Source organism: Archocentrus centrarchus, unplaced genomic scaffold (assembly GCF_007364275.1).
Source record: "Archocentrus centrarchus isolate MPI-CPG fArcCen1 unplaced genomic scaffold, fArcCen1 scaffold_44_ctg1, whole genome shotgun sequence".
In the NCBI taxonomy this organism is placed as follows: Eukaryota; Metazoa; Chordata; class Actinopteri; order Cichliformes; family Cichlidae; genus Archocentrus; species Archocentrus centrarchus.
In genome coordinates, this window is record NW_022060270.1 from 345,664 (window position 1) to 360,000 (window position 14,337).

Below are 14,337 nucleotides of genomic sequence, written 5' to 3' on the forward strand. Positions count from 1 at the left end.
AGACTGCTGCTCCTCCACATTGAAAGGAGCCAGTTAGGCTCCTTTCAGCGTGCCTCCTGGGTACCTCTAAGGTGAGGTGTTCTGGGTATGTCCTGTTGAGAGGAGACCCTGAGGCAGACCAAGGACATGCTGGAGACATTATACAAAAATCATTAAAACAAAACAAAAAAAAAAGATGTACTTTTGTGAGATCTCACAAAAGTACATCTTTTTTTCTTCCCATGTTTTTTTTCTCCATGTCCATGCAAAACAAAACAACAGAACAATTTTTTTTCTGTTTATGTTCTACATAGCAGAAGATTAAATAAAATTTTGTATTCCCATTTATTAATATTATTTTATTATTATATTAATATGACATGAGGTCCAATTTCCTTAGCAGAAATACCAACTACTAAAAATAGTTACTTTTTGCCTACCTTTCAGACCTTGTACTTTTACTTGATTAAAGAAGTTAAAGCAGTACTTTAGCATTTGCAAGAATATTTTTAATGCAAGAATCTGTATTTCTGCTTGAGTGAAGAATGTCTGTACTTTTGGCACCTTTGTATTTTAAGGCAGTTTTGAAATTAAGAGGTCCAACGCTGTACCAGCAATGTGTGCCTAACAAAGTTGCTAGTGAACGTACATATTCCATTTGATTTTGGTAAGTGTTTATCAAAAAATAGAAAAAGGTGACACGAAAAAGATTTAGGTGTTTTTTTTTTTTTTTATTGCTCCTGTGCGATCTAAAACCTGCAGATGGCGAGGAGCAAACAAACAATACAAACCACACCAGCAGAGGGCAGCCACACACCACTGTAGCGTAGTAGTGCTCAACTCAACAAAAGAAGAAGTCTTCTTCGGCTACATTGTTTTGTTTGCGTCCGGTATTATCAGTACCAAGCAAATACCGGTTGAACTGGCGTTATAAAACCAAATCCTGAGCAATTTCGGTGCTTTAAATGTGTAAGTAGAAATTGCGTTTTACTCTCACTTTTCATCTTATGACACTTCGCTTTTTAAGAGACTTTGCCGCGGTGCTCACATTATGTATTTTATACATTATGCTAGTCAGCGCTAGCTGTGAGCTAGGCAGATTAGCTGACAACTTCACGTTGATACGGTAACAAGTAAAATTTTTGAGTAGTGGCACTTTACGTTTAAATCAGGGAGAGTAATATTGTGTGTCAGTTGCAGGCATTGCAGTGCGTGCAGGTTTCCTCAGAACTGGAGTGGATTGTTGTTTCTCTCAGGCTAACGCTACCTTGTCTTCCATCCATCTATTCTCTTCCACTTATCCTTCATGATGATGATGATAATGATGATGATGATGATGATGATGATGATTACCTTTTTTGTTTGTTTGTTTGTTTGTTTGTTTATTTGTTTTTTACCAGGGAGTCCCACTGAGATCACAATCTGTTTTACAAGAGAGATGGCAGCCATATAAACACAAACATTTCAGTACTACACATAACACTTCTTAAAGGAGACATCCATAAGTCTCCTTAACTGCATTCATTATTATGCATTTAAATTCACTAACAGAGACATATTTAAATTAAGATTTTCTGTAAATTATTCCATTTCCAAGGTTCAGAGAAAATGCTGTTTTCAAACCTTTGGGTACGAGGACACGGAAGGGTACAGAGGTAAACTGGAAGTTTAAATAACATGGCTTTAAAATGGGAAAACACAGCAGTGGAAAATAAAAGCCTGGAATAGACATCTTGTATCTTATAAGTCCACGAATAAGTGAGATCTGCACACATGAAGACAGTAAACCTTGAGAGGGTGTGTGTGTGTGTGTGTGTGTGTGTGTGTGTGTGTGTGTGTGTGTGTGTGTGTGTGTTGTCGGGGGGGGGGGGGGGGGGGGCGCTAAAAAATGTCTCATACACCTCAGAAAGTATATAGCTGCGCTCCTGCGTGTGTAGTATCGGAAAAGTTTTGCGGGTCTGTCGTTTTTTGGATTGAATTTTGTTTTTGCTCATAACGAGTTGAAGCGGTGTCAGCGACTCACCTGATCCAGTCAGGTGATTCATTTCGAGAATGAAGTGGTTGCTGCTTCGGATGTCATATGTCACGTGATGTTTTTCATCCTGAAGCAAGCTTGGAAGCAGTGGTTCTCTGGAGTTGTAAGCCCAGGGTTCGTATTGAAGCTTGAGATCACTAGCATGGTATACTGCATCAAGATTCTAGCACTGAAGAGGTAGCTTGTATATCAGCCATCCCTCGCATATTGCAGGGGTTGCGTTCCAGAGACCCCGCAAAGTAGGGGCATCATATTTATTATATATTTATTTTATTATTTATATATATTGTAAGGCTTTATAAACTGTTCCCACACTCCTGTAAACTTTTCCCACGCTCTTACTACAACTTGAATGATGAATAATGTAGCTGTGCAGTACCGATGGTGATGAAGGTGCTGCAGCATCTTTGCCCTCGGCCGTAACTTTCATTTCCATGAAAGGCGTATGTCGGAGTGATGAACATAGTTATGTTACAGAAATACTGCAAAATCCTGCAATATCGTGAAAACTCCATGAAACAGAGAAGCTGCAATAAGTGAACTATGATATAGTGAAGGACGACTGGAGAGTGCATCCCATAATCAACTACAGACAAAAATGTTGCTTCCACAGTTTTTTTTCCTTAGCATTAGCAAAAAAGCAAGATTTATGTCTAAAGTAGGGCTGGGACTTTAACGCGTTAATTTTGATTAATTAATTAGGGGGAAATTAACTAATTAAACATTTTAACGCATTTTAATCGCAGTTTGCACCTTGGAACGTTTCTCAGTGCACGAGTTCCCGGCATACAGATTATATCAACGCACGATGTCAAAAATTCAGGGGCCGCATCGTTCGAAGGACCCGGTCCACGTCCTTCGCAGCCCACGTAGACCGCAAAGACCGGAAGTGAGCGGCTCGCCTTCATATCAGCCTCACCTGCCCTCACCTCTGCCTAGCTCATGTCGCCTAGCAACCGCGAGTGCGAAGCACAGCTCTGGTTAAACGGAGAACAAACTTTTTCTCCTTTTTGTGGTTTAATTTTAATTATTTTATTCAAAATAAGCTGTTAAAACAAGCATAACAACATCAAGGAATACAGCTGAGAGAATGATTAATTTCTAACTATATTAAGTGAGACATTAATGTTAAATAAAACTATCCAGTTATGATGCTTAACTTTAATTTCAGGAGTTTGCTTATCACAGGAGCACTTCCACCCTTCGTTGGTCTGTGTAGCAGACTGGTGGGAAAATAAACAAGATTTAGAAGTTTAAGCTTATGTATATTGATTCATTCATCACCCAAACCTAAATTAATATTTATCATGTTAAATATTTAAATGAGATTAAAATGCAATTAATTAATTACAAAGCTCCTAATTAATTAGATTAATTTTTTTAATCGAGTCCCACCCCTAGTCTTAAGTAAAAACCAATCTTCACTTTGAGCTTCTTAATAAGATTTGCAGTGTGTACATTAAAGAGAAGATTATCATCTGTCACATACCCAGATACTTGTACACATGTACCCTGTGGTCAAGCTTTTAAGAAGATCACAGATTTCTGAACATTTAAAACCAATTTTAAATGCAGCAGGCGAAGCAAGGACTCTTTACTGACCTCTGCATTACATTTGAAATTCAGTCCCACTGATGCCCATAGAATACTTAGGACTGTTTTCCAAGTATATTAAAGAAGAATAAATATAAAGTAAAGTAACAGTTACTTGTAACAATTTACAATCAACAAACGTTTGACTAGTACTTTACAGTGTTAAAAGAACGAAGGGAACACTTTTTAATCAGTATGGCATCAAGTGAAACAAGTCTTCTGGGATATGATCAGGTGAGTATCAGACGTTCATCAGTTTCAGCTGCCTCGGTGTTCATGAAAGTAATCATTCCACCCTGGAACAAGAAATCATTGCTCAGATCTCAACATGGCACACCTCTGGGATGTTTTCTGTGAGGAGCATGTGGATGATATTGATGAATTCACAGAATACCCATTGCATTAATTTCTGTTATGATGACATCATGTCCTCCAGAGAAATTTGCAGTTTTCTTGAAGACGAGAGCAGGGTTACCAGCAGCCTGAAGGCCCTGCTGAATGATAATAAGAAGAAGACTTTCAGGGAGGGTTAATGGGAGCAAAGAGAACTCTGTTAGATCCGTTTCTATTGCAGGTCTGTTTTTAGTTCCAGCTGTGGATGAAATGCTCGCGCTGACACCTGAGTGCTACAGATCTCAGGATTAAATGGACTGAAGCAAAAAGTTTGCATCAAGGATTTTTATTATTTAGTTACTCAGGGACTTAACAGACCCACTACTTAACTGACCAGATCAGATCCCAGAAGTTTGACTGACTTCATGCTATACTCCAATTAAAAGTGTTCCTTTGGGGGTTTTGAGGAGTGTGTATATATAGAATATATATGCTTTTGTACACCGCCATAGTAAAATTTATATTTAATGTAAAAAACCCTTGAACTAAAGCTGAGAGTTGACCAGGGCTTTCAACTTATGCCGGCGGCAGGCGCATTTTCCACCACTCTGCGCCGTCTACTTTTTAATTTTCCTAAAAAAAATTTCCTTGCGCCATCCGCCGTCTCTATTTCCAAGCGCCATGTGGACGCACGTAACAGTATTTACGTTCTTTCAATCTGAGCCATTTGATTGGTTCACGACTGCCATGTGACTATTCATATCGTCTGCTGCCGTCATGGCTTCGGTCTCGGTCATAAGGTGCCTGCTACTTTGGCATGCCCCCCTGCTACTCCAAAACAATTTGAAAGCCCTGGTTGACTCTTTCAGCTTCAGTCATCTTGACTGTTTGAGAATGTTGTATTGTAGAATAGATGTTACACACGTCACAGTGGTTGTGTGTCCTTGCAGCGGTGGCCATGAGTTCAACGTGTCCAGGCCTGTACTGTGGCAGGATGATGGTCAACGGCTCAGTCGAGGGAGAGTGTGGTGTGAGTACTAACTCTGAGTTTATTATTGATGTGCTGTTGTCAGACAGTATGTGAGTTTCAGTGTGCCCATCATTAGAGAAAAGATTAATGCATATTTATTGAGTTTATCATCACTTAAACATAAAGGAGCTGTTCTGATCTGAGATCTGCTCATACTGAGCACCAGTCTCATACCTGAGCTAAATTAACTTTAACTTAACTTTATTCTTCATGAAGACAGGATGAATCTTTTGTTATGTTAAGGCTGTGCCATATCATGTTGTCTGTGATAATACCAGTAAAAAAATGCATACTATATAAAAGTGGCATATTGTTGCTATGGCAACATTTACTTTTCCTAGTGTGCAGTGAGACGAGCCTAGGCATGTCTTAGAGCCAGAGCCATGTTTCCACCTCCGGTGATGATGTAGTATTTCCTTCAGCAGCCTCCAGCAGAAAGCTGCTCCTGATCAGGCAGGAACAGCACGCTCGGTTCCCACCTGAGGCACAAACACCAGCAGACACTATTCACTTCAAACCGTTTGACGTCATCAGCGTGGACACATTTTGCAACAATAAGCTCAGAGTGCAGTGCTAAAAATGGTAACCTAACCATCCTGCTGACGTTTGTGTTCAAGGTTTGAAGTTTTGACCATATGGTCTAATAATCACTTTTTCAACAGCACATGCGTCTAGTGAGAGCTCTCCCAGCTCCACCTAATATTAAAAGCCGTAGCTGCATTAACAGCCTCCCATCTGTCATCTAAAGAGAAAAATTTAATACTCAGGCAAATTATGGAATTTACTTTTCAGGACATAAAGTTAGTTTGTGACCAGGATAGCAGCAGCAGTGAACACAAAGGTTTACACGATGACAGTGAGATCTGCTTCAATGGGTGGTTTGGAGTTGATGGCACCAAAAAAAGACAGGAGGTGGAGCTGAAGGTGGCATAGTGGAAGATGCTAAGGTTTTGTTGGGAGTGACCAAGAGGGGCTGGACTATAAAGGAGTACATTAGAAGGACAGCTGAGCCAGGCCGAGATGGTTCAGATGTGCAGAAGAGGGACTGAATTTGAAGCTGCCAACAGAGACACAGAGAAATCAAGGAGAGGGTTCATGGCTGCAGTGAAGGAGGAGAGGCGGAGGGCTGTGACAGAAGCGTATGGTTGGGACGGGGTGAGGTGGAGGCTTTGTGATCCATCAATTAACACTTTTTTCCCTCCGTCAGTCCCATTTATGTAATTGTTCTCTGATATTAATTTCTGTGTCCAGCATGTTCACTTAGAGTACTTCCTGAAAGCAGTTGAACTTTACTAGGAAAGAGAATATCTGACATATGAATACTGTGAATATTTCATCTGTAATCAAGAATACATAAAATAACATGCACATGACCACTGCCAAAAGAATTTGAGTCCATAGTTGCAAATGGATTTCTTGTGGATTTTTAATCACTGTTCTTGCAGTGAAATAAGTTGCAGTGATACTAATAATTATTTCCATGTCTCATTTAGGCAAACAAAGAAAACTTGGTGAAAAAAACAAACTTTAAGCTGCGACAAGATTTCAGTCACAATAATGTGTCTGTTGTGGCAGGTTTGTCCTCGAGGAGAGCGAGCCAACATCCAGAAGGTGTGCGAGCGCTGCACCGAGTCCCCCGAGCTCTACGACTGGCTCTATCTGGGATTCATGGCCATGTTGCCTCTAGTGTTGCACTGGTTCTTCATTGAGTGGTACTCTGGAAAGAAAAGGTGAGACAGGATTCCACACCTGCTGCTGTCCAAAGTATTTGTGTTAGGGATGTGCAATATGACTAAACTCTCATGTCCCAATATAAGTCATTTCATATCCTTATCACGATCTAGTGCATTTTCTATAAATATTCGCAGTCCGAAGAGGAAACATGGGCCCACCCTCCCGTAGGCCCACCATCTGCAGGAGGCATTGTAGGGGTTGGGTGGAATGTGTTGGGCAGTGCCTAAGGGCGAAGGCCCAGGCGGAGCGTTCCCTGGCTATTGAGAGTAGCTATTGGGACATGGACCGTCCTCCATGTAGTCGGGCTCACCTCAACATGGCCTGGGCTCTGGAACCAGTCACCTAGAGAAGGGCTGGACGACGTTCCAGTCTTGAGTTGCCCTCAGTGAGAGGCGGCGAGCTGGGTGGGCATTCTTGTATCCCCTCGGCTTGCTGCCTGCACATCAGAGTTTTCACCGGTGGATGAGAGGGTTGCTTCCGTACGCCTTTGGGGCAGGGAACGGGTCCTGATTGTTGTTTGTGCTTATGCACCATCTGGTGACTCCATTGCCCTACTGGGAGACTTTAAACACTCTCGTGGGCAGTGACAGTGAGACCTGGAGGGGTGTGATTGGGAGGAACGGACTGCCCGATCTGAACCCGAATGGTGTTTTGTTATTGGACTTCTGTGCAAACCACAGTTTGTCCATAATGAACACCGTGTTCAAACATAAGGATGTCCATAAGCGCACGTGGCACCAGGACACCCTAAGTCTCGGGTTGATGACTGATTTTGTAATCCTATCATCAGATCTGCAGCAATCTGCTCTAGACCAGGGATACTCAACTTGATCTAGCCGAGGGCCACATTTGGAAAATGAGAAGTGGCCGAGGGCCAGCCATTAAACTACATTCATATAAAATGAGCAAACTTTAAAAAAGACTGATAGCTTGTGCTCATATTTTGATGCATTTTATTAGCTCCACTGCAATTCAGCAAGATATACTTTGAACCATCTTGAACAGCATAGCTGGAACGTTTCCTATTATGCAGGCAAATATTGGACAAATTCAAAAATGAAAATGATTATTAACAGTTCTTAGGCATAGAATGAACATATTTCAGCTCTTTTGGTGTGAAAGCTGTTTATAAAATATATTAAACACATAACTGCACAGTGCAAGCCACCAAATGTTGGAATAGTTCAGAAATACAATTAAAAAAAAAAAAAAACTGCTTTACTATATTTCAGTTATTTTAAAGTTTGGAACAGACAGCACAGGTATGTAATCAGATGTTTATGTTTTAACCTCTTCATGCATCACATACTATTAGTTACTGACTACATGCTTAATGTGAGGTAACACATCTCATTTCCTTTGAGAGCTTACTGAAGTTTGGTTTCTGAGAGGTCAAGGCAATATGCAAGCACTGGTTGAGATGTGAGTCGGTGAGTCTATTGCGCTTTTTGTCCTTAATTAGATTCATCACTGAAAACCCCGACTCGCATATGTAAGTGGATCCGAACATTGTCAAAATGTATATAGCGAGTCTTTTAGAGTTCGGATACTGATGAACAGAGTGTGCCCAAAATTCACACAGTCTCTCCTCTCTGAACTTGGCTTTTAGGACATCATTAGCCTGCATCTGGACCAGTTCCAGCTGGAAAGCGCCCTCACTGATAGCAGGCACAGCGTCTTTTGCCTCTGCTGGGCAGCTCCCGGTGACAGCAACGGCGAACGGGTTGCGCACAAACAGTAGCAGTTGCTGTGGGATTTTGAAGTTGTGAAACCGCGATCTGAAGTTCTCTGACAGATTTTTTAACAGTGCTACCATTCGTGACAGCACAATCCCATTTGTAGGAACATCACGCAGGGTAGGGAAGTGAAGTTTTTTCCCCTCTATGTCCGCCACGAATACGCCCAAGGTTGTCTGAAAAGTGCTCACTTTTTCAAAGAGCTCTCCCACATCCGAATCCCCACCTTGGAGCTGCAGGTTAAGATGGTTCAAGTGATTAGTGATATCACACAGAAATGCAACCAGAGCCACAGATTCCTGATCTTGCATAAACTGAGAGAACTCATCTGCTTTCTTTGTTTTTTGACCGGAAAGAAATTCTGTGATTTCTTTGCGCAGTGCAAAGAAGCGCTGTAGGACTCGCCCCCTGCTCAGCCATCTGACATCATTGTGCTGTAGTAGGTCTGAATATTGAGCTTCTTGCTCCTGTAGTAGCATTTTGAAAAGCCGGTGCTGTAAACTTGAAGTTGAGCGAATGTGATTTACAATTTTGATCACTGTGTCCATCACTCCTTTCATTTCACCAGACAGTTTGGCACACAACACCGTCTGGTGAATGATGCAGTGTAGTGAACTAACTGTGGGGTGGTCCGCTATGAGACGTGATGCTAAGCCCCTCTCTCGTCCTATCATAGATGGCCCACCGTCAGTTACAAGGAGGTTGATTTTATCCAGCTCCAGAGAATTCTTATCAAAGAAACTTTTCATAGAATTGTACATGGCCTCACCTGTTGCATTGCTCTTGATGGGCAAAAGGCACAGCATTTGTTATTAAACTGTCTGTTTTCGACGTCAACTTTTCTCCGCTTACTAACCTCACTCAATTTTTGCCAAGATATTCATTTAAGGACACGTCTTTTCCTCGCAGATCAGCAGTGATTCTTGACCTGCGCAAACTGTTCACTACCTTAAAGGCCCAAATCATTAGGACCTAAAGGGCCGTGTACAAACTAATGATTCTGTCTTACAGACAGTTCACTTTGTGAACACAAGGGGGAATTATTCAGCATTTGTTACACAATAAAAGGGAAAATTATTTTAATTTTGAGCAATTACAAGAAATGGCCGCGGGCCGGTCACCAGCCAATCACGGGCCGGATTTGGCCTGCGGGCCGTGAGATGAGTATGACTGCTCTAGACACTCCGGTGAAGAGAGGAGCTGAACTGTCAACTGATCACCACCTGGTGGTGAGTTGGATCAGGTGGCGGGGGGAGGATGCTGCACAGGCAGTGCAGTGCAGTGAGGGTGTGCTGGGAATGCTTGTCGGAGGCCCCAGACTGTGAGATCTGGGGCTGCGTCTGCAGTTATGCAGATGCTGCACTGGTCTGTCGTGGTAAAGAGGGAGCTGAGTGTGAAAGCGAAGCTGTCGATTTACCGGTCGATCTACGTCCCTACACTCACCTATGGTCATGAGCGTTGGGTAGTGTCCGAAAGAACGAGATCGTGAATACAAGCGGCAGAAATGAGCGTCCTCCGAACAGTGGCTGGCCTCTACCTTAGAGACAGGAGGTCTAGGAGCTCAGCTATTTGGGAGGGGCTCAAAGTAGAGCTGCTGTTCCTCTTCATCAAAAGGAGCCAGTTGAGGTGGTTCAAGCATCTGACTAGGATGCCTCCTGGGTGAGGTGTTCTGGGCATGACCTCCCAGGAGGAGGCCCTGGGGCAGACCCGCTGGAGAGATTATATTTCTCAGCTGGCTCGGGAATGCAGCTGGAGGACGTGTTTGCTCTGCTGTCAGATTGCTGTAAATGGTCTGGTCCTTTTATAGCTATTTTCTACTCTACGTGAGCACTCAAAGCAGTTTATTCAGCATGTCTCATTCATCCATTCACATTCATCCAAGCACTTTCTATGTCTAAGTGCTTTTGCCTAACACACACACACACACACACTCCAGTGCACATCAGGAGCAACTTGGGCTTCAGTATCTTCATCAGGAATACTTTGGCATGCAGACAGGAACAGCCAGGATTTGAGCCACTAACCTCCTAATTAGTAGATTACATCGTCTATCTTGTGAGCCACAGCCAGCTCAACCTTTTACAACAGCACTTGTATGTTTCATTCATGAATCTGCTGTATCTGCTTCAGGTCTTGAACTCTTGTGGGTTTTTGTGTGGCCTCTTTCCTCAGTCTCATGTCACAGTAAGTTGTATATTTTCAGGCCAGAGCACAATTTGTAGAAGATGTTCCATGCTTTTTTTCCTCTTTTGTGTAACCATGGCCTGGAAAGTAAAAGTGTGACAAATATGCAAGACTAAAAATTAAATCACGACGGGGGCAAACTTCATGGTGCTGTATATGAGAAGGATTTTCATTTAAGTTCTGGATTTAACAGGGAGGCAAGAGGAGCCAATATAAAGGAAATGTATGTTTTCTCACTGGGACATTTTTAATCAAATGAAGGCTTTTTGGGTAAGTTTAAGGAACGTTGGACTCCGCCTTCTCCGGATTCAACATGGCGCCCTCCGTGGCAGACGTGTTTGCGACGCGCTCCCTACACCAATTGTATTTGTTGTTTATTCTAGTGCTAGTTTGTGTGGCTAATATTCAGTGCTTGTACTCAAGGATCACGTACAGCAGAGAAACACTATTGGACATTGGAAAAGTTTCCCATGGGCTTAGCTTAGACCTTTTGGACCATAGCCTTCTTCTGTGTTTGGATCATGCCAGCTCCAGCCAGCAGGCCGTAACACCACGATCACGCTCAGGCAGGCAGAGCAGCCGACAACGAGCGCATCCAAGACGGAAGCGTGGCAAGAGAGGAGGGCTACATGCTAAACTAAAGGCTAGAGCCACACGACCACCATTGCCTAGCCTTTTGGTAGCTAATGTCCGCTCTCTCGAAAACAAGATGGACGAGCTGAGAGCTAGGACAATAGCTCAGCGGGAGATCAGGGAGTGCTGTGCTCTGATCTTCACGGAAACCTGGATCACTGCAACTACGCCGGACTCGGCCATTCAACTACAGACCCACTCAGTGCACCGCGGAGACCGCACATCTGCCTCGGGTAAAAACAAAGGTGGCGGTGTATGTGTTTATGTCAACAAGCGATGGTGTGTGGACGTTCAGGTGGTGGAGAAACACTGTTGTACTGACATCGAAGTGTTGATGGTGAAGTGCAGACCCTTTTATTTACCGAGGGAGTTCAGTGCTGTGTTAATGCTGGCTGTTTATATCCCGCCGCGAGCCGATAGGACCACAGCGCTAGGAGTACTGCACGACTTCATCAGCAAACATGAGACCGCCCACCCAGATGCTGTGTTTGTTGTTGCCGGGGATTTTAACAATTGCAGCCTCAGGACTGTTCTCCCTAAGTTCCATCAACATGTGAGCTTTCCCACAAGGAATAACAACATTCTGGATCACGTGTACAGCAATGTGAGGGATGCATACAAGGCTGTGCCCCGCCCACATTTTGGACAGTCCGACCATATTTCTGTGTTCCTCTATCCAAAGTACAGGCAGCTCCTCAAACAAGCCCCCCCAGCAATTAAAAGAATTAAAGTTTGGAGTGAAGAGACTGATCTGCTGCTTCAGAACTGCTTTAATGCCACAAACTGGGATGTGTTTAAGAATGCTGCTCTGAGAGAGGACAGTTCTGTGGATTTAGAGGAATATGCATCAGTGGTTATATCAGCACATGCATTGATAATATTGTCCCCACCAAATGCTGCAAGATATATCCCAACCAGAAACCATGGATGAACTGTGAGGTACGCTCCATGCTGCATGCACGCTCAACTGCATTTGCCTCTGGTGACACGGAGGGCTACAGAAAGACCAGATATGACCTACGTAGATCCATCAGGGAAGCCAAGAGGCAGTACAGACTGAAGCTGGAGGGATATTACAAACACTCTGATTCCCGACGCATGTGGCAGGGCTTGCAACACATCACTGACTTTCAGCAGAGGAACAGCAGGATCACAGCCTGCAACAACGCCCTACCAGATGAGTTGAACCAGTTCTATGCTCGCTTTGACACCCTCAACTCCATCCAACGTAGAGAGATTCTACTACCGGAGGCAACACAGAGCTCTTCACCCACTGTAACATCGACTGAGGTGTGCAAGGCCCTGAGGAGGACCAACCCCCGAAAAGCACCTGGCCCCGACAACATCCCTGGCCGTGCTCTGAGGGTCTGCTCTTCAGAGCTGGCCGAGGTTTTTACAGATATTTTTAATTTGTCCCTCTCCCAATCATCTGTGCCCACATGCTTCAAGTCCACCACTATAGTGCCCCTCCCCAAGAAAACCAACACAACCTCTTTGAATGACTATCGTCCCATTGCACTCCCTTCACTTGTAATGAAGTGCTTTGAGAGGATGGTCATGTCCCATATTAAAGGATCCATTCCGGACACATTAGATCCCCTGCAATTTGCATACCGTCAGAACCGTTCAACTGATGATGCTGTTAATGCAGCCATCCATACAGCCCTCTCACACCTTGAAAATAAGGACACTTATGTTCGAATGCTGTTTATAGACTACAGTTCAGCTTTCAACACTGTCATCCCAAGCAGGCTGGTTGAAAAGCTGTTCACCCTCGGAATACCACCCTCCCTCTGCCGCTGGGTCTTGGACTTCCTTACAGACAGACCTCAGGCAGTCAGAGTTGGTACCAGGACATCAGAAACAAAGACAGTGAGCACTGGGACCCCACAAGGCTGTGTGCTTAGTCCTCTCCTGTACACCCTCTTCACCTACGACTGCATCCCCTCCCAAAGCAACACCTCCATCGTCAAGTTTGCTGACGACACCACCGTCATTGGGCTGATTACTGGGGGAGAGGAAGCAGCTTACAGGGAAGAGGTGGCCCAGCTGGTGTCCTGGTGCCAGGAAAATAATCTCTCCTTAAATACAGAGAAGACTAAGGAGATGATTATTGACCCGAGGAAGAGAAGAGACCAGCATGCTCCATTATTCATCAACGGGACTCAGGTGGAGAGAGTGAAGACTTTCAAATTCCTTGGCACCCACATCAGTGAAGACCTCACCTGGACCTACAACACAGCACAGACTGTCAAGAAAGCTCAGCAGAGACTCTTCTTCTTAAGGAAACTGAGGAAATTCGGATTATCCCCTAAGCTCCTCAGCAACTTTTACAGATGCACTGTGGAGAGCATCCTGACAAACTCCATCACGGTGTGGTATGGAAACTGCACCAGTCAGGACAGGAAGGCTCTCCAGCGTGTCATCAAAACAGCACAATTCATCTGTGGAGCTGCCTTCCCATCACTACAGGACACTTATAATACCCGGGTAATAAAGAGGGCACACAACATCATCAAGGACCGTACCCACCCACAGCACACACTGTTCACACTCCTGCCGTCTGGCAGACGTTACAGGAGTGTAAAAGCAAGAACAACCAGACTAAAAAACAGTTTCTATCCACAGGCCATCAGGCTACTGAACCACTGACTGATTATCAAACTGTGATTACCTGCCTTTCTTTCATCTGTATATATCTGTATATATTGCACTTGCTTTATTATTTATTTATTTTTATTTTCTACTTTTACTTTCCTAATATACTAGTTCTTAAATTTTATTTTAACTTAGTTGCTTATTTCAATTGTTTGTAAAGCAGTCGCAAGTAAGAATTTCATTGCTCAGCATAACCACAGTGTTTTGCGGTGTACATGACAATAAACTTCTTGAATCTTGAATCTTGAATAAAGAATTAAAATAGTCCAGCCTACAAGTAACTGCTATGAACCAGTTTTTCAGCATCAGACATGGATCTAATTTTGAATTGTTGCACAGAAAAATCTTTTGTCTATATTTATAAGTAGAAAACAACAAATTATCTTTGTATTTAATGCTTCCCCTTTATGTTAACAAATTTT

The 14,337-nt window shown here is 43.4% G+C and overlaps 1 protein-coding gene across 1 annotated transcript in view; it reads left to right on the plus strand.

Annotated features, from left to right (window-relative positions):
- Window positions 1-819: 819 nt before the first annotated feature.
- The window catches only part of jkamp (jnk1/mapk8 associated membrane protein), a 23,404-nt gene continuing 9,886 nt past the window's right edge, over window positions 820-14,337 (plus strand). Inside the window, exons 1-3 of the mRNA XM_030725014.1 lie at window positions 820-948; window positions 4,891-4,970; window positions 6,546-6,700. Coding sequence (XP_030580874.1) covers window positions 945-948; window positions 4,891-4,970; window positions 6,546-6,700 — 239 coding nt within the window. The 5' untranslated portion in view covers window positions 820-944. The remainder of the gene's footprint in view (window positions 949-4,890; window positions 4,971-6,545; window positions 6,701-14,337) is intronic.